This window comes from Anneissia japonica, unplaced genomic scaffold (assembly GCF_011630105.1).
Source record: "Anneissia japonica isolate Jap-2015-1 unplaced genomic scaffold, ASM1163010v1 scaffold1489_len2284818_cov182, whole genome shotgun sequence".
In the NCBI taxonomy this organism is placed as follows: Eukaryota; Metazoa; Echinodermata; class Crinoidea; order Comatulida; family Comatulidae; genus Anneissia; species Anneissia japonica.
In genome coordinates this window covers 568,988-589,177 of record NW_022698455.1, presented here as the reverse complement: position 1 = coordinate 589,177, position 20,190 = coordinate 568,988, and the positions used below count along the sequence as shown (strand labels likewise).

Here is a 20,190-nt window from a genome sequence, read left to right as displayed (position 1 = left end):
TCTGACCATTTATTTGCTACTTATGGAATGATCAAGAAGGTACCTCTCAAGAATTTATCAAAATGCTATTGCAGCTTTGATCAGTAAATTCAAGTTTGAAATTGACATTATGGTTTGTAGTATTATTTTCTGTTTATCTCTTTACTTGACAGGATCTGGAGATGCCTGAACTGCGTATCAATAGTATAAAGTCTGATTTTGAACGTGAAAGAATCAACATGGATGCCACGGTTGCATCGTTACGAAGACAGGTAAGTGATGACAGTTAAGCCTCATATTGAGACTTAAATGTCTATTTCGCGAATAATTACCTGGGCAACCAGATTAATTACCTTTGTTCACGAAATGGACCACCCCTTAGAATAGAGTAGAATAGTCCAACCCATGCAGTAAATTGAACCGTCTTCCTAACAATAGTCCTCATTCCCTAGAGATCGATTTTGTATATTTTAGAGCATCACAACGTTTAAAGTATGAAATGATGTTAAAGACTGGTGTTGAACAGAATGAAAATATTATATACTGTTTCATATGTGTACATTTTGTAAATTAAATGAAAATAATTGCAGCTGATAATTTTACTTGTTTATTATAGTTGGAGGATGTTAGTCAGCAATTAGAACAAGAAAACAAACTAAGGTCAGAGCTTGAGGTTATCAACCGCCAATTACAGAGAGGTAATGACGACAATTTGAAATTGTTTAACATGAACAAATTTTTCTATAACTGTTGTATATAAATTGCTTATACTTTCTAATATTATACATATAACTATTTTTTTCTGTTATTACACTGGCATCAGATACCTTGAGCTAAGTACATATACACTATCAGGTTTTTGTCTGAGCCCATTCTATTTGACAAAACATGTGATATGCCTAAATATGGTCATGATGACATCACATCATGATCATATATAGGCACATCATGACCATGCATAGCCATACAACAGTGTTTGTTCGGACTTTGTCTAACAGACAGTAATACAAAAGTCTATGTGCAACTCTACAGACACTAAAGACAGTATCCCCCTATCATTAACTTTTCTTGAATTTTATCTTTTATTTCTAGATGCATCTTCTGTGAAGATAATAGGAAAAGTAAGTGATACTTTATAGTTATTTAAACATTTGAATAAATTATTGTCAATTTCCTTATGAAATTGTTTGTTATAATATATTAGAAAATTAATTGTAAGGCTAGTATATTAACCAACAGTCTACTCCTAATGCTAGTAATTATTGTTTGTAAATTATCTCATGATTATTTTTAGGGAAAAGAGAAGCTAGAAAAATCAAAGAAGAGACTTGAAGAGGAATTACATGTACTGAAGGTAAATTGTATACAATGAATAATCACTGTTATAAAGTACAATCTATCCTACCATTATCGATTTGCTTGTTCTTCTCCTGGAATGTTTTGTCATTGTCATTGTTGAATCACTTCATAGTTTTTTTGTAATTTCTGTATTTTATTTTTTAAAGTGCTTGTCAAGTTATGTTTTCTCTATTCTGAAATATATACATACTTTTTATAGGGTGCCCTTCATCAAGATTTTATAGAGAAAGGTGAATTAGAAAGATACAAACAAGAACTGGATGCCAAGGTAAGTAAACCAGAATATTCATCTAAATAAAAATAATAATCATCATTGCTGTATATATATGTCAATACGCCACAGTGTCACAAGGAGTTTTGTCTCCCAGGCATTGAATTCAAATGCACAGACCAAAATTTTTAATGAAATCACCCCCTGAGGCCACGGTTACTAAGAATAACAGTTCCCGCTGTTAGGGAATTCCGCTGGAGACTACCATATTCACTATGAAGATTATATGGAAAGGTAGTCACTCAGCAGACAGTGTTTGATCAAACGTTACTAGAATGTATGGTCAGAACATGTGATCACACAAATTGTGAGAGGGAAGTCTAGCAAAGCTGTGCTTTATCAGACATATGTGATCAAACAGTATGTGACAAAGAATATATTATAGTGTATGTCCAAGTTCACATGATATTAGGGGCAGATGAGAATAGTATTTTCTTGAATGATTTTTCATTAACTTTTTTAAAAACATTTTCAGGCTCGTATAGAGATTAACGAGAAGTTAGATCAGGTGAACGCTTACTTGGAAGAGCAGGCTCAAGCACGAGAAAAATTAGAACAACTTAGAAACTCAAACGAGGAGGATATGAGGAAAGAGCTAGATAACACGATCACCAGTCAAAAGGTAGGATTTTGAAGCCTGTCTCTATTTGCCAGTGAAATGACAGGATATTCTTGATTGCTTGCTGGGAGTGCAAGAGGCCATCCCGTTTTCTAGGAGACTCCACTACTTCTGGGAGACTTGGAACCTTGTTTGTTTATTAATATTCTTTGCCCCTCAGAAGGGTGGAAGCACTATGAACAATGTTCTTACCACTCATAGCAACTCTGCTATTTTCACTTAAAAAGTTTGTTAATGAAATTAATAGTAACCTACTGACTGTAAACAGAATGGTCTCCATGGTTCATATAGAACTCAATTTACTACTCAACCTTCATTATATTGTTGAATCATTGGTTTGTTTTTTTTAACTTTTGATTTCTAGGCTGAACTAGTGAAACTAAGATCAACGTATCATGATATTCAGACACAGAAGGACTCGGCACAGGCTGAAGCTGCAAGGTTCAAGGTCAGTTATTACATATTAAATATTTCAATTCTATTCAAATGTACATAAACGTACTTCTGATACATCATTACAAGAAATTGGCAAGTATTCTGTGTATCCTGATGTGGACGACTATTGCTATTTTTCAGTACCCTACTAATAATAGAACCATCCATTCCATAGCATTCAAGTAGTGTACAAGCTAAATTCCTCATATGCTTAATTTCAGGAGCTGTATGAAAGGGAATTAAAATCGAAAGAGAAAATGTCCAGAGATCTTGAGAACGAGAGGGACAGGTCATCAAACTATGAAAGCAAACTCAAGTAAGTTACAAAAAAAAAAAAACATACTTTTTTTTATATGCCAGTTCTGAATTAGTACCATTTTGAACACAACAATATTTTTAAATGTATTCTTTACATGTGTATTCTTTATGTATTTTTTTAAATTTTAGCTTTGAACGACAGAGAAATCAGCATTTGAAAGAAGCCAGTATATCACCGACTTCACCAATTTTAAAGCGAAATCCTCGAAATAATACAGAAATAGACTCGTTTACTGAAAAGGTAACCAGGCATACAATTTCACAACCTGTTGTCGTGTATTTTTTGCAGGCTCACATTTAATATAATTTATTCGTCTGAGACAGTGAACTTTCCGTCTTATGATTGGTTAATACAGTCAAGAACTCTATACATGTATGCTGACATCTGCACTTCATGTAAATTTTTATCATTGTCATCATCCCTATCAAAATTGTCATAATCAATAGCATTAATATCAATATCTTCAACAATATCTTTGTCAACAGTAACATCGGCACTGACATCAAAATCACTGTTCACAAGTTTGAATTCTTGAGAAGTGTCTCTTAAAGTTCTAGTGCATATTCTCTTGAGAGTATAGACACAATATAAATCAATCAATTTTATAATTACAGGTGTGGAGTGAACTTGATAAAAGTATTTCAAGACACCTGAGATCAGGTAAGGTGGAAAATACATTCTAAAATTTTAAAACTTTTTTTTATGGTAAAAAAGAATGAAATTATTAAATTTTGTGGGAAAGAAAGAGTGTCCACAATGTGCAATTTCCTCCAATCCTTGCGAGGTATTCCAAGTAATATTCAGAATAATAAACAACATAGAACATCTACATCCAATGCTGTAGCCAGCTGTTGGGACAGTCCCACACAATGTTTTATTGGGTCCATATTTTAAAAATGGGTCTAAATTATGCTGTTTTATGCACAAAGTGAGTCAGCTTTATGAAAAAAGGGTCCAGTTTTCCCATATTTTGCATGAAATTAAGGCAAAACTTTTAAGACAATGGGTCCACATTTTTTGCGTAAAATGGGTCAACTTTTATGAAAATGAGTCAGAATTATTTGAATTTACACGTAGAGTGGGTCCACATCAGTATTGTCCTGCACTGTTTGAAAATCGTGGCTACGGCATTGTCCGCATCCTATCAGGTACCAATTTCAAATCCTGGGTAGAGAGACCAAGGTAGACAAAGAGATTTGCCCACAGTGATGTATCTAGGAGTATTGACCTGGTAGAGCAAAAATACAGAGCAAAATTTGAACCTACAGATTTTAGTTGAGGGACCAATTCTCAAAAGTAGGCCAACCGCTTCCACAAAATTGGCTCAATCCCAGAATTGGCACTGCTGTGCCTTGATAGGGAATTTTCTTTTACTGCCTAGTGAAACAGAACATATACTAATAAAATACAACAGATGTGAGACAGCCATTTAAAAATATTTTTTTTATATATTATTTTCGATGAATATATTGTTCATAATATTACAGAATTGATTGTATTTGGTTTCAGCTTCCGTGGAGATTGGTCCAAATATCGGAGAAGCACGAGAGAATCTGGCCAATGGATTTGACAGGTCAAGAAGTGCCAGTGCCCGGCAACAAAATAACCAGTACATGGACACTCTGCGAAGAAATTACTTTGTCTGAATATAAGTAGACTCTATTTAACACGTGCCTGTAGAATTGGCATGCAAGCATTAGGTTTTTTCTCTTGGTATCTCGTGCAATACACTGATCAACCTAAACAGTTAAATATATTATTTAATTTTATGACAACAAAATTCTCTTTTACAAGGATGTGAATATATAAAATATTTAATGACATTGATTCAGGCAAAAATTACTTCAAATACATACCTATGGTGCTCATTTGTATTTTTAATATTAGATTTTTGAAATTTTTTTTTAAATTTATTTATTTTATTATATTTTTTGGTGAATTTAGAAAGAACAGAATAGATTGATGTGATTAGAATATTAAAATGTTAAAAAATATATAATTAATAAATAATATTGTATATAATATTAAATTGTAAATATCGATATTAGTGTGAAATATTTTATATTAACCAAACCTTGAACTAAATAACCTTGAAAAAATCCCTTTTTATATATTTATTAGAATTTAAATATATCCATTGTAGGTATTGAGCTAATACATTAATTGGTTTAATATTACAATTTTAAACAGTAAACAGTGTGTTTATTGACGTGTTGTGTTATAGGGGTTTTTTTAAGCTACTAACAAATATTTTTTAAGTTATTCTTTGTGTCCTTTACAATAACATTAAATACTTTTTGTTTGTATGTATTCAGTGTACTAGTTTTTGAAACGGGCAATATTTTGTATTCCTTTCCCACAATTCATTGCAACAGGTGTATTTGCAACATGTATTAGTATCAGTACCCATAGCAACAATACCCATAGCAACAGTAGTTATAGCACGAAAAGTTAAGATAATTGAATTTGTTTCATTGGTGCATATTGTTTGTTTTCGTCCATTATTTTGCAATTTTTAAATTATCATATTAAAAATAATATTACAGCTTTGTTACATATATAACAGAAATTTTTAACTATGCATAATATAATGTTGCATTTTTTTTTATAGTCAATGTATTGTGCAATTAATTTTCATTTTGTTCCGTCCATTTGTACTTTTGAGGTTGTTGTGCACATAAAAAAAAAATATAAAATTAATGTGCTTAGGCTTTGCATATTGTTTCAACTGCCATGCTAGTTTAGTTTAGGGGGTCAGATGAGTAGAGTGTGTGCATATGTTTATCAAGTTTTGCTATTAAAGTTAAATTTGCCTAAGCTGACTTTGCCTTAAACAATTTCTAAAGTCAATCTTATTTTACATGCCAAATTGTGTTTTTTATTAACAATCTTTAAGTCAAATTTTATCGAAGTCGAATAATTTTTCAATTCCATTTTGGATTTGACTTAGGCAAATTCAACTGTATTACCATAATTTCTATTTCCTCTTTGACGATTAAAGTGTCAAAAAAGGGGTGCAGGCAATTTCTAATTATATATTGTCCCCAATATAAAAAAAATAATGGTTTGAATTGCTCCAAGTTTTTAGCATTCAACTGAAAATTAGAAAGAATTTTCTTCTCCAATTAAAGAATGTGTACTAATAGTTACTTCAGATTTTTTACATAGAATCTTATTTGTTGGCTGGTAATCTGTTTTGTGTAGTAAAAGGTGTGAAAATTTCTTAGCAGGTCATTCTGTGTATCTTAATTATTTTTTCGTCCCATTAACTATTTAATGATTTGGTTAATTTTTAAGAAGTTTTTTCTATGATTATATATCTTATACATACATTAGACAACTCTTTTTAATTCTTAGTAAAGTTATGAAAATGCAAATTTTAAAAATTATTAATTACCAACTGTACACATGCAATTTTCAGGAATCCCATTGTTTTGTTATGATTCAACAATTTTGAAATAATAGTTTTGTAAGCCATTTTAAAGTTTAATATGCAAATGTATGCATATTTAAATATATACTAATGTCCAATTAAAAAAAAACTATGCATATTTATTTGCTATACACTATAATTTAGGTTGCCAGTTTTGAACATTCATAATTAAATTTTGCATATTCATAAAGCTATATACTATTGTTTTAAAGTTTGCGATTTTTGCATTCATAAGCCAATAACATTGCAAATTCATATTGTATAGATTACAAGCCCCTATGCATGGACATATATTGTTCATTTATTCCTATAAACCTTGACTGAATTCATATTATATATGTAGTACTGTATGTTTGTGAAATAAATATTTGGACAGTTACTTGAATGTCAATGTACTAGGTTATATTCCTTACTTTGTCTATTTCTCTATCAGTAGCACGCTCGATGAGTTTTGCTGCTCCCGCCATAAGGGGTATGACTTCTCTATAACAAGGAAGTTTATGCCAATAGTGCACCCTTGGTTTAATTTATTTTCATTTTAAAGCATTTTCCTTATTTTGTCCCACTGACTGTAGACATCACACTTGCACAATCATCCCAGTTTAGCTGATATCAGCTGCACTGTATATGGAATACTACAAGAACCAAGTACTGTACAGTAAAATAATAACACCTTTCATTTTAATGTTGAAGCTCAACTCTAAACACATACATATATACATTTCTCACTGGGGCATTGTATACTTTGGTATTAAAGTTATAAGTGTAAACCCTTTGTCCTTAAATCGCAAGTATTAATGAACAGGGCGTTTTCTACAGACTGCATCTGACTGGTCATACTAAGCTGTATGATGGTGTTGCACCTAAATTATTGGGGTTCATTGTGAAGACTACTAAATCGAATGGTTCCTAAAATACTTTTAAAGAAGAAATTTAAAATACTTTTAAACACAAATTAAAACATAAAAATAAGTCTAATGGTTTTTGCTTTATCATTTCTAATGCTCCACATCTGGTTCTTCTTTTGGAGCTTGATCCCCAGAGCCATCTGTCGTCCATCTGTTTTCAGTGCTACCTTCATATTTTGATCTATCCATGCATCGTTGGAGAAGGTAAACACAAGCTGCCATGCCTCCCAAGTTGATGAACAATTGAGTTTTCCTGCGCCACAAGTGGGACAACAAATTCAAAGTCTGAAAATTGAATTATGCACAAAAAATTATGATGATGCTAGAAAATTAAAGCATTTGAGTAGGAATTGATGGAATTTTCCGCTAAGCCACCCACAAAAAAGGCACATATTCATGTGTGTTAGTAGGACAATGACATACTCTGATTGGCTATCTATTTTGATTACCTTGTGCATGCATTTCTTGTCCTGTGTAAGCAACACTGCCCTCCCGGTCGAAGGTCGACACACTCTTGCCATCTCTCTAAGGCCACCTTCATACAGCTGCCAGTTCTTATATTTTGAGCCCATTCTAGACAATGCAAGATTGAAGATAGAACGATATGAGAATATAAAATCATCATAGCAGTCTACAGTTTATGCAAATATGGTAGAAGCAATACAGATTTTATAAATTTGAGCTACTGTAATAATGCTAATTATGCTAATAGTTTTATGTTAAATTTGTTACTCTACAAACTACTGTAGTTCAAAGTTGAAAGAAAATATTGATAAATTTTTACACAAACCTCTTTCCAAATGGCTGATAATTTCCAAATGCAGTATGTCAATGAAGAGAGAAAAAAAACATTAAGTGTTATAAACTTGCTTAAAAGTACTGGATTCTGATATCTACATGTAAATTGATTTTTTTTCCCGAATTTATCAAATTGTGTTCACAGGAAGAAATTTTTTTAGGGGTGCCTTTAATATGTGTGTTATTTCACTAAATCAGTTACGAATTTTAATCTCTTACAATATCTGAGATAACAATATCTACAGAGTTTGTTTTCAAAGGGATGTTACACACGTCCCATCGCAACACATCATTCATAAGTCCACCTCTGTGAAGATAAAAAAAAAATAACCTATTAACTTGGATTTTGTGGAAGGCTAAATGTAACAGTAGCTAAACAGGAGTCAAAAGAATTTTATCTGTGCCAACTTGAATTGGAAAAAAGTAAAAATTGTGATAGCAACAAGCCAAGAAAATGGAGGCTTTACACATCAAGGCACAAGAACTTCAAGGTGTGTGCCCACCATTTTGGAAACTATATTTCTAATTAAATTCTTTTCAAATCTGTTGTCAATAAAAATAGAAAACTGCAAAATCAGTCTTGAGTCCTCAGAGGTATTATTGTCCAAATAAAGTTTACAAATTTGTTAGAAAGTGTTTGGCATTGGTGAGGAACGAGGTAGCAGCATAGTCTTCACGACCTGATTTAACCTGCAATGCCACTAAAAACCTTAATACTTGCCTTTTTTGTTCTTTCCTGTAAGCTGCAATATCGTTAAGATTTGCAACTGAGCGTTCAGTTGCAACATGATTGATATCCGCCGACAAGAAATAATTGGACTCCCATGCACATGCCCCCTAAGAAGAGAAAAAAACAAACAGAGAATACAGTTAAAAATAGACTTCAAAAGCCACATAAATTTACTTTTTTTTCATTAAAAGTAAACTAAAGGACTATGACGATTATGTAAATTGTATATTAAAAAATATTTCAACTAGAAGAGAATATAATAATACAGTAACCTGATTTAAGTTTTTTTTTTTCAATGTAATTTTAATATTTTGTGAATGTTCAAATGTGATTTTATTGTCAATTTACCTCTATGGTGACAGAAGCTCCTCCGCACATGGGGTCACAAACTACATCACCTGGTTGTGGACTTGCTAGTCTGTGGTTTAAAAAAAGCAATGATTATGAATGCACTTCTTTTAAAAGGTAATTAAGCGAGTCTGAGTCTGCAATAGGTAAGTCAATAATTACATAAGGAAAATAAAAAATGAACTTGACTGATTCTTGTTATCTTCACTGTAAAAGTGGAGTAGGCTTTTAAATCTGAGGTTATGGTTCAAATCCCTTTCTGTGCATTTCATTGAAAAGGCAAATTTTAAGTAAAAATATTCAACTCATAGATAAATAATAAATTGAAATAGTCATATTTTCATTGATATAGGATGTACCTTAGCATTCCATATGCAACTGTAGGCCGCAGCGTTGTTGGCCCAAAATGTGTGATGTTCCTTCTGTGTAGACTTTCCCTCGTCAGTGCGATTCCAAAGATGACGCTGTCGTCTGATATTTCAACTAAAATATCCAAATCCGAGTTCTTCATTTTAACCGGCCAATGGTATATATCATTGATTTTCCCACCGACGTGACAAGCACCATCTGGTGACCCAAACTTGTGATTTTTTCCCGACCTTGTGCAAGTGACACGAAATGATGGGACGTTGCGTTGTTCGCTACTAGACTCCTGGTCTGGCACAGACAGGTCAAAATTTGTTCCATTGAATGACTGCCACGCCTTCAGAACTGGCAACCAGTTGAACGATTCGGTGAAATCAACGAGAAACTTTATCGCCTCATCCTAAGAAGATGGTCCAATGAGTTTAAAATCTGAGCCTTGCATGATTGTAAAAAAATGTTTTGTATATTATTTTTTATTTTTTTCAGTCCAAAACCTAAAAAGAACATTCACCTGCAGGTTAGTTACAGGTCCTTTAAAAAAAAAAGGTATATAACAAAAAGTAATAAAGCAAGAATGAGCTGAAGAAATTATGGATTATAAAATTTAAATAAAATAAAGTTTATCAAACATAAAAACTTTGTTGTTTTTATTGATATATGATTGTATATAAATATTTTTTTTAACATTTTTGGCAGACATCTACAACAAAATTTAAAAATTATGAAATTACCATTAGAATTTTTAACAAAGCTTGGAGCAGCAGTAGCCATTGTCATCCACAGGATGTGCTGTTCCAACAATTTTTTGTCTATAAATCAATATTTCTGGATAACTTACCTTCTCTTTGAGAAGCCTTTCATCTTTTATCTCTTTACCAACAACATAAATATTGTCAACTCCTCTCAATGTGGTAACCTAAAATAAAAGACATTATTATGTAATAATAATCACTTTTTCGTACAGTATATAGGCCTAATTATCCCTGATTGGATGACCTACCATCCTACTGAAAGAACATGTTTTCCGTTAAGATCGAGTTAGATCAGCATTAAAAATTAATGGACATGGGTGTGAGATGTTCTTGTGTGCGTTCTTTTGTAGATTTTGGTAAAGTTAGTGCCATCCTCGTCCTTCAGAAAGGATATTTAGACTCTGCTCTACATGATAAATTTTAAGAATAATTGCTAATGAAAATGTAATCTATTCTAAATAGCCTAAATAACTACGTATACCAAGAGGCACCACACCTAGGCTAGCATAGCCATAGAATAGTAGTGTACAGATACAATATGATTACAGTATAACCTTTTTCAAGTCTTCAAATTTGATTGGAAAGTAAACTTTCCCTCTTCGATGCTGGGCCTGGGTCTGAAGTTTTTCTGCACACTCCTCCTTTATTAGGTACTCAAAACCGGTAGGTACAGTTGCACCTACATCAACTATAGTATCTCCGGTTTCCATGATAGTAGAATAAGCGGATAATCAATATTTAATCAACGAAATACATTGCTTTATTTGCTACCACACTGAAATTATACTGGGTCGACCGACCGCCATGTGTGTATGTATTGTATAACCTTTAACCTTTCCAAACAAAACAAATATGGCGACCTCCATGCATGGTGACAACAGCTGAATTCCTGAAAGTTATTATTACATATAATGAGGCTTTCGTTGATTAAATTTGGAGGAATTCTCCTTTTTGTATATTGTATTTTCAGTCTATATACCTTGTATTTGTTATATGATAAAAGATATGGTGCTGCTGGTGAGTAGATTATCTAGGCCTAACGATGCCCTAATCAATCAAGGCATTGCTGATTGGTATGAGATAACGCTGCATGACCGCTCTTGTAGGCCATAGGCCTAGCTGAATATATGCGCGAGCCTAGGCCTAGCTGAAAAAGTGTTCTTGTTTCTTGCATCATATAATCCGAATTTTGTATCTTCTGAATCACCTTGAATGCTTAGAAATGTTTTCAGTGTCTGAAATATAGTTCATTTTGGCTGTTCTCAGCCTGTTCGTATTGAATTGAGCCTGTCATAGTTTTTTAGTCGAGTTAGTTATTGACAGGGAACATTGAAATTTCATTTCAATTTGTATTTTTTTTTAATTTGTAATTTCACTGTTCCTGGTATAGAGTAGTAAGTAGGTCTCTAGGCCTTGTTCAATTCAGAATCATTCATAAATGGATGGTGTGCTGGACTAACCGCAGCAGGCCTACTAATACTATACACACAGGGTAATTATATCGTCTATAATAAATCCAGAATCCATATCGGCCTAACACACAAGTCAACTACATAACAGGACACTCGTTCACCTAGGCATACTGCACAAGTCTCTACTGTAATTAATAATAGTGTTACTATATACACCTTTTTTTTTTTTTTTATAAGAACACATTTTATAAGAACACTGAAGCTGAAATTGCATAAATTATTAAGAACAAAATAAAGAACAAATTGAGGATGAGGTAAAATATCAATGAGCTTTTTATTTTTTTTAAAATAGAAGAACCAACAAATTTAGCTTGAGTAATATTTTTATGTTGTTTTAATCTTGTTCTAATTTTTAGATATGATGAAAGCCAAGAAAAAGCTGTCATTGAAAAGAACCAAAGGAGAGAAAAGGAACCAAATATCACCAAAAAATATCCTGAACATGAATAAATCATATAACAGAACAAAGAAAAAACAAGTCGAAATATGGGGGAAAGCAGCAATAGGTAAATTAATTGTTTTCTTGTTTTTAAAATGTTCTTGGTTTTAAAAAAAATGTAGGCCAATGCCAAATTTATGGTTGAGTGCCCAATCCATCATTACGTTGCAACAACCGTTCCCCCCTCTCCCTCTCTCCTTTCTCTTTTCTCCTCTGTCATCTTAAGGCAAGACATTTTTTATACATTGTTTCACCAACTTATTTTTTCAAAGATCGTCAGAGGACAGCGAAAAAAAAAAAAAAAAAATTGTTTTCTTATTTAGTAAATGATTTTGCCAAAAACATCCAGATGGAGGAGAAAATAAAAATAAAATTTTATTGGCCAATGTGTAATCATTGTAGTAATGGGATGGTTAAATACTTTTTATTTATATTAATTAGGAAGAAATATACATATCTTATATTTGGATATTTCATGGCAGCAGCGGGTGTAATAACAATAAAGTAAAACTTTTATTTTTTTCTGAAATTTTGTGGCAGCGGGTGCGCTAATTGGCCAAAAATAAAATTTTATTTTTATTCGAAATCATCTATATTGGCAGGCGGTGGGTTCACAAAAAAAGGTTAAAAAAAAATGTTTGCCTAAGCTAGAGGCATCCACTGCACCGAGGGTCAGTGTGATGAAGAATACAACATGATGGAGTGTATGAAACAGATTGTTTTTAATAATGATGTGCTCAGACAGGGGAGAGGGTTTCGTAAGCATTTTTCGATTTACCCAGTACCGCATCACAAAATGTAACGCATTTTACACTATAAGCGAAGCACTTCCACAAATGCTATGCATTTATTTGCCTAGAATTAACCACTCAGTCTTCAGCAAGGCCTGGCTGTAAAAACTAAGAAGCTTGGTGCACAAAAAGTCGCAAAATTTTTTTAAAAAACAGTCAAAGTAAAGTTGTTATCCAATCATTGTTTTACTTTAATACTTCTAGTGTTAGAAAGAAAAGACGCATCACTATAATTTTCGTATTGAAAAATGTGTCATTTCTTATCTTTAATAATCATTCACTATCACCGCATAAAAAAATGCTATGCACAATTTTGGAATTGCTACACAACATAAAAAATGCTGGAAATCGAAAGCTGTTCGTAAGTGCGTGGCTTTCCAGTATTCTCTCCAAATCCTCTCTTGAGTGATTTTTCCTTTTCTGCGATTTGGAAGTCATTCTTGATTAATATTTCATTTTTGTATTTTCTTATAGGAAATTATTTATGGGAACATATTCTAGAAGGAAAATTAGAAGCCCAACTAGGAGGAATATGGACATATGGTTCATTGATTCAAGAAGATTTTAAATTTAAGTAAGTATAATTATATTGGTTGAAGTAATAATATATTAAATGCTTGCGGTACAACACGTAGATAGTTCTGAAAAGAACTGTTGTTGTTGTTGATAAGAATGTCTGGACATTTCGATTTACTTGCTTCAATCGTCAATAGGAGAATAATGTCTGTAGGGAGTCCAAGCAGGGAAATACTTATCATACTGTCTGATACAAAAGTAAGACTAATACATAAAAGCAATAAAGTTAATCTGTAGCACTATTATACTGTATTATTGTTTTTATACTTTAATACTTACTTTAGTTTTTTTCATTATATTTGTCCATATAACAGCATTTTCATCTCTTGGAGATTGTTATTGTAATAGTAGTATTATGAATATTATTTTTAATATTATTTTTAAAGGTTTCGGACAGGACCAGGTGTTGTACAATCAGCAGTACCACAAGAAGTTGAAAATCTTGTTCTAGTGTTGAATGGTAGAACACAAGAAAAAATTGACTTTGCTAGGTCGTGGCTGGACTACCTTCCGCACTACGCAGATCTAAAGAACATAGCTGTCGTCCTTCTTGGGAACGAGCAGTGCAATAATGATTGGATCCTACAGTATCTGACCACTCATGGTGGACTGGTCAAGCTGTTGTTTATCACATACGACACACAACTCATCAATGATAAGAATATATTCCAATGGCCACTTGGTGTTGCAACGTAAGTAATATCATGATTTCAATGTTGTTTGCATCAGGAGATTTGGGAGGGATCAATTGAACCTATGATAACTAACCTGGTGTCATACTAGACCACCTAGTGTGGGAATTCTGTTCCCAATTTTTGTTGTTTGCATCAGAAAATGTAATCGCAATGATGTTTTGCCCTACCTGACATGGTACATCATACTGAATACTCTTTATGTTCCCAAATACTTGCTAAAAGAACCTGGCAAGTAGTTCAGGTGGGAATTGTACCCATGACATCCAGGTAAGTAATAATAATAAATACAAATTTAATAATATGCTAGGATCACATCCTGTCTGCATCAGGCCACTGAAGCCTCTATGTACTCCACATTATTACCCTGGCAATTGAATCAAACAAAATGGAGCATACTCAGCTCCTGGGGGGGGATAATTCCAATATTTTTCAGCTCTAGTAATCAAGGGATGTATGGTGGGCAGGGCAACCTAGCCTTGAAGTTTCCTAACCAGCTAAAATTCTAATTTCATGGCCCTCCACCCTTCCACCTTTATTAAGCCATTTACCTATCCTTAAAATCGACTCTTAATTACAGTTTACTATGATGTTATTACACAACCAACATTAAAATGCCCACCACCAACCTTAGTTTTTTACAGCTACAACCCTAGGCATTATAACCTACCAGTTACCCATTTAACTGTCATTTGTATTTTTTCTGTCTATACGATGTCATACAAATAAAGGAATTAATGTTTTTCATGTCACTCATATCTTGTGTACTCAGGTATAGAGGCTTTCCTGTGGTACCAGATGAAGAGGTCCGAGTGAATGTCTCTAGACCATATGTGTGTAATTTCCTAGGAACAATATATCCAGGGTCATCGCGAGAGGATTTGATGAGCAGCATCCGTGCAGCAGACCTACAGGACAAGTGCTTCATCAAGGCCAGATTAAAGTAAGTTTTTTTCATCTTCATTATTCCTTCAATGTAGTGGATAAATGGTTTGGTGGTTAAGGTGCTTGCCTTCCAATCCAAGGTTCTTGGGTTCAAATCCTGTGACAGGTAAGCATATTTTTCTTATGACTATAATATCACTCTGTGGTGGCTCTGAGGTATTCAATCAGAAGGGAGGGGGAAGCTATCGAACAAGGGCTGACAATTTCAGAAGTGGCCAGTTGGGCTTATTATACCCAAAGAATTTATTTTTTGGTCATTTCTATTGCAGGGTTGACCTGTTCAACAGAGGCTTAAGATCCCATTTAAACGATGCTTTAAACCTTGTACAAGTACAACTTGCATTGGTTTAATATAATTAATCATTTTTTAAAGTATATATACAAATAGAAATTCAAATAATCTTTATTGTCTGATAAAGAAAAGCGTCTTGCTGACAGAGCTCATGTTAAATATAAAAACAGTATATATAGTAAAAGTTTTGTGGTTCATAATTATTTTTCCAGCTGGGAACCTCTAGAAACAACTGAGAGCTTAGACGTCTACAAGAAGGCGTTAGCCACGAGCGATTTTACCCTTAATCCAGTTGGAGTAAACACAGAATGCTATCGATTATACGAGGCAATGTCGTACGGCTCTATACCAATAGTTGAAGACACTATAAGTGAGGGTGCTTGTGACAAAAGTGGAGACGCTCCTCTAAGATTGCTAAGGAGAATGAATGCCCCATTCGTATATATCAAAGACTGGAAACAAATTCCCGAAATCTTGAAGAGTTTGGACTCTGGAAATCCAGAAGATGTGGTGCAAAAGAGAAGAGATATTGTGAAGTGGTACCAGTGGTTTAAACAGCAAATGAAAGTACAGTTTCTGAATGCATTGAGGGAGAAATTCACTTGGACTGAAATAAAAAGGTGACGAATAAACAAAAAAAACCCCATTTTTTATATTATCACCACACGTCCAAAATTATGAGTCCTGATATAAACTTTTACTGGGTCTTCAAGTAGCATCACCAGAATGCGAGGAATTGCTACATCCTCTGTGTTGTAACCTCGAATATCTAGAGACATTAACAAATTTGTGAGCAAAAAAGAGTAAGCCAAATATTGTCTTGAAAATATTATAAAAATTACTCTGCCAAGCAAGGGGTCAACTTAAGTTCTACAGTTGAGGCACTAAAAGACTTAATGCTGTTAGCTGTAATGTCTTTTTAAGTGTTGGCTGTCAGTATCCATGGGTTTAATGCATCTAGTGTCCTACTGTCCATCATTGTATTGTCCAGTTGTCCCAGCCTAACTTCGCACCTCACAGTCTTATTTTGGATTTTCTCTTGTACTGTAACTGGTGTTATTATTAGACCCAAGGGGTCGTAAATGACATTCACATGGCTCAAACACATTCTTTTAGTAAGGATTGCCTGGCTTAAATAGCTTGTCTATTTCTTGTTTAGCCTCCTTTCATCTTCATGCTTTTGATGGACCTTGCAGGTATCAGAATAAGTTGATTTCTGGCTACCCTGACATAAGCCTTTATTGTGTTAACTGATGTAGTATCGTCCTCATAGTTCTGCTTTTCAGTTCTTTTCTCATATCCCTAAAGATATTTGAGCCAATGACACATGGCACCTTCTTCTTTCTTTCTGAAATGGGAGAGTTAGATGGGTCTTGTACGATGAGAAATCCTAAATTTGTGAAAGTTCTTTCGATAGCTTTAATTGAGAGCTCAACATATCCTATGTAGGAACTGCCAGTCCTCCTGCCCTGGAGATTCGTACTGTACCTAAACAAGTGGCTCAGGTTAGTTTGCCAGCAGCATCCATGAGTTTTTTCAATTCATCTTTGGCTGCATTGGGATCTGCTCTTGCCTCTGCCGCTTTCTCCTTCTCTTCATTCAGCTTCAGTTTCAATTCAGGAGGTTGTTGTAGACTTTCGACTCTTGAACCATTTGGTCTCTATGGGTAGATAGTGCTGTTTAACAGTAGATATCGCTTTTAACCATACATTCGTTGGTCTTTCAGCTAGGGGTTAGTTGTGAGTGCTTTGTGATCCTGCCGACTACGCCATTTTGTGATATGCAAAATAAGTCATTGTAAAGATTCTTTGAAGGTGTCCAGGTTCTTTTATTACGAATGGCTCATCGAATTAAACCAAAACCACAAAACCCCCAGCTGTAATTAAGTAAAAGTGTATAAAAATTAATAGATGATAATAGCTTAACTTCTGTCTCTTCTGAAACTTGGTAATTAAGACAAAGGATGCAAGGTTGACCTAACCATAAAAGTCTCAAAAATCCTGTTACCATAGAGAACTTGAGAGAAGGGAATATACCATTCAACAAAATAGGTAAATAAATTGTGCTCTCTCCCATTATGAAAAGTTACTTTAAATTCTTAGTGACAAGATACACATGTCACATAGTCAAAGGTCTACATTACATTACATAACCTGCATGGATAATGTCTTCTCTTACCATTGCTGGAATAACAAGTCTGGTGCCAAACAGTGACAAGCCATCTTGGACCAAGATCATCATGGTATGGTTGTAGATCAGCTCTTGTTCCATTATTTCAGGAGCTTATTCTCAAAATACTGCATGAAGAATCAGTTTCTGAAGATCGGCCATCTTCTGAGTTTTCAATGCACCTCTTCTTCTACACGTCACACATTGGTGTACGTACTGACTGGTTGCACTGGACCCATTTACGACCCAATACCCGCGTTGCCTGATGTCATTTAACGTTGAGCTTCTACCCATGTGATTGATCTCTTCATGACACATTCTAATAATCAGCATCGTTATGTGACTGTTCTTTGGTAGGATTACCGGATGTTACCTGAATATTAGACATGAGTTCTTTAACCTCCCTCCAACTCTCAGTAGTCCGTCTTTATCCAGAAAAGGGTCCAATTTGGACAAACTAGAGGATTTCTGGAGCATCACCTTGCGTTCTCTAAGGCTCTGTTGGCCTTCCATAGCTGCAAGAACTTGAAACTCCTTACCAAAGTAACTTTTCTGGACGAGTTTAAGCAATGACATTTCACCATTTTTATTTCCTGAACATTCATTTGTGGACTTATTCCACCTGTTACGTCCATCTTAGATTTCTCAAGTAGTTTGTGCTTCACTCTTAAATGTTGGGCTGCTGCACGACAAGCTTTCCATGTAGAGTATCTGTCAAATTTCTCGGCTGCATCTGTGGCCATGGAATTGTGCTTTACCTCACAATCGATTTCTTCAAAGAATTAGATTGTGTTGCTATTGTTATGGAGTCGTGAAAAATATATTCGTAAACACGTTTTCTGCAAAATATATTCGTAAACACGTTTTCTGCCGAATGACTCCAATGACTGTTGTAGGTGCGATATATTATTATTATTATGTTGGATATTATGTTGGCATTAATTGATTATATACTCATAAATAAAATTCGCAAATACCGATGTACGGAAACTATACCAAAAATTGTACTTTTATTCTATCATTTAGTGACTACATGTTCAATAACAAAGAATTAGGTATAAAATAGTTATTTCATCAATATGATGTAGTATGATATTGGTATCCATGGTGATGGGCATAATCATTGTGTCAATTTCTCGGTGAATGGTCATTAGAGCTAAGCCTGACATTCGCTCAGTTCCCATAGTGGTGTATTACTATTTGATCCAAAAGTGATGTTAATGTATTGTGATGCAAGTCTGTCCAATCAATTGGCAATTTTGATGAAATTACGTTGTTTTTGTGTTTACCATTCATTGGTTCTCATTGGTCTTCCCCTCCCCCTGCTTTTCCTAACCGTTTTGTCTCCAACATGGTTGCTGTATTTATTATCTTCAAGAGTGCCTTATGTGAGGTAGAGTTGTCAGTTTTTTTCTGGCATACCTTACATTGACATTTGATGACCCAGTAATGATGGCATGTGTGAACATACTTTGTACTAAAGGTTGGTTGTACAGTACTTGAACCCTGATGCCGTTTCTTGAGATGACCTTAAATTTCTTATTTTTTCTTTACTACGTGTACGTCGATGTCTTTTTGTGTACTGATGGCGCACAAACTTTTCTTCGACATTTTTACATTTTATCCTATTTTTATCGCTTTGTCTAGGGTAAGGTCATCCCCTTCCCTGAAGCACTTTTCTTGCATTTTTGGGTCTTTAGCCCTCATAACTATTGCAGTACGGAGCCACACTCTTGTAAAACTTTCTAAAAATCGGCCGGAAAATGATTTTTTTTTTTAGCAATGTTACGCTGGACCAAAATTTTTGGTAGGTCGGAGTTGGCCCGCAGGCCAGTGTTGAAATTGCCAGAGCCATTATTATGACATCCTTGTTACCCTGCTAATATTCTTGAAACTGCATTCTGAAATATCTTAAAGCCAACATTAAGCGTTTATAGCGGAAGAGAATGTAGTGGTATCCTGCTTTGAGGTCCAGTGTGCTAAATAAGTTACTCCATTTAGCGATGATTTCTTTATTTGTAGGTATTGGGCGTTTCTTGCGTTCTGTGGCGAGGTTAGCTTCCCAAAATTCTGACTTCTTCGACTTTTTAAGTACAAGCAAACTTATCCATAGAGTTATCTGTGTGTTCAATGATATCTTCAGTTAATTCTGAACCTCTGGATTCTTACTTTCAACTATGCATGTGTTCAAGAACATAGGAGGGGACAGACGTTTACAGCCTGTCTCTACTCAGAAATGGAGTCCCACAAGGAAATCTTGCCAATTCTTTAATGCCAGTGACATGATGTAGACAATGATAAAGAAATAAAAATACAGTATTACATAGGTCTTCCTCTATTAAAGACACCTTTTCTGTGTGGCCCTAGATAAGCACTTATCCTTTTCTTATTTTTATAACTAGAAAGTGCTGCAAAGTATTAATTATGCGAGTCAAGTGAAAATAATGAATAATAAAAATATAACAAATAATATGAGACACGACCCATTGTCTATATT

At 34.0% G+C, this 20,190-nt stretch overlaps 3 protein-coding genes across 9 annotated transcripts in view; 2 read left to right on the top strand and 1 right to left on the bottom strand.

Annotated features, from left to right (window-relative positions):
• The window catches only part of LOC117102562 (ankyrin repeat domain-containing protein 26-like), a 71,142-nt gene extending 64,990 nt beyond the window's left edge, over nt 1-6,152 (top strand). For 3 of the 7 annotated variants that reach the window (XM_033242870.1, XM_033242873.1, XM_033242867.1), the window contains 11 exons: nt 153-251; nt 596-677; nt 1,072-1,100; nt 1,274-1,333; nt 1,538-1,606; nt 2,085-2,231; nt 2,593-2,676; nt 2,885-2,979; nt 3,111-3,222; nt 3,597-3,642; nt 4,492-6,152. In XM_033242870.1, coding sequence (XP_033098761.1) covers nt 153-251; nt 596-677; nt 1,072-1,100; nt 1,274-1,333; nt 1,538-1,606; nt 2,085-2,231; nt 2,593-2,676; nt 2,885-2,979; nt 3,111-3,222; nt 3,597-3,642; nt 4,492-4,628 — 960 coding nt within the window. In that variant the 3' untranslated portion in view covers nt 4,629-6,152. The remainder of the gene's footprint in view (nt 1-152; nt 252-595; nt 678-1,071; nt 1,101-1,273; nt 1,334-1,537; nt 1,607-2,084; nt 2,232-2,592; nt 2,677-2,884; nt 2,980-3,110; nt 3,223-3,596; nt 3,643-4,491) is intronic. The other 4 variants (XM_033242872.1, XM_033242869.1, XM_033242866.1 and 1 more) reach the window with 2 other exon arrangements.
• A 912-nt stretch (nt 6,153-7,064) lies between these two features.
• LOC117102565 (THUMP domain-containing protein 3-like) lies at nt 7,065-11,137 on the bottom strand. Its single transcript, XM_033242875.1, has 9 exons — nt 10,872-11,137; nt 10,404-10,481; nt 9,559-9,965; nt 9,200-9,269; nt 8,843-8,958; nt 8,341-8,428; nt 8,114-8,127; nt 7,773-7,896; nt 7,065-7,608 (listed from the first exon to the last, which is right to left on the bottom strand). The coding sequence occupies exons 1-9, from the start codon at nt 11,025-11,027 to the stop codon at nt 7,414-7,416; spliced, it is 1,248 nt and encodes a 415-aa protein (XP_033098766.1). The 5' UTR covers nt 11,028-11,137; the 3' UTR covers nt 7,065-7,413.
• Nucleotides 11,138-11,151: 14 nt separating this feature from the next.
• On the top strand, nt 11,152-19,379 carry LOC117102566 (ribitol-5-phosphate xylosyltransferase 1-like). The gene is made up of 6 exons (XM_033242876.1): nt 11,152-11,334; nt 12,146-12,295; nt 13,494-13,593; nt 13,982-14,287; nt 15,060-15,230; nt 15,737-19,379. The coding sequence occupies exons 1-6, from the start codon at nt 11,229-11,231 to the stop codon at nt 16,146-16,148; spliced, it is 1,245 nt and encodes a 414-aa protein (XP_033098767.1). The 5' UTR covers nt 11,152-11,228; the 3' UTR covers nt 16,149-19,379.
• Nucleotides 19,380-20,190: the final 811 nt, after the last annotated feature.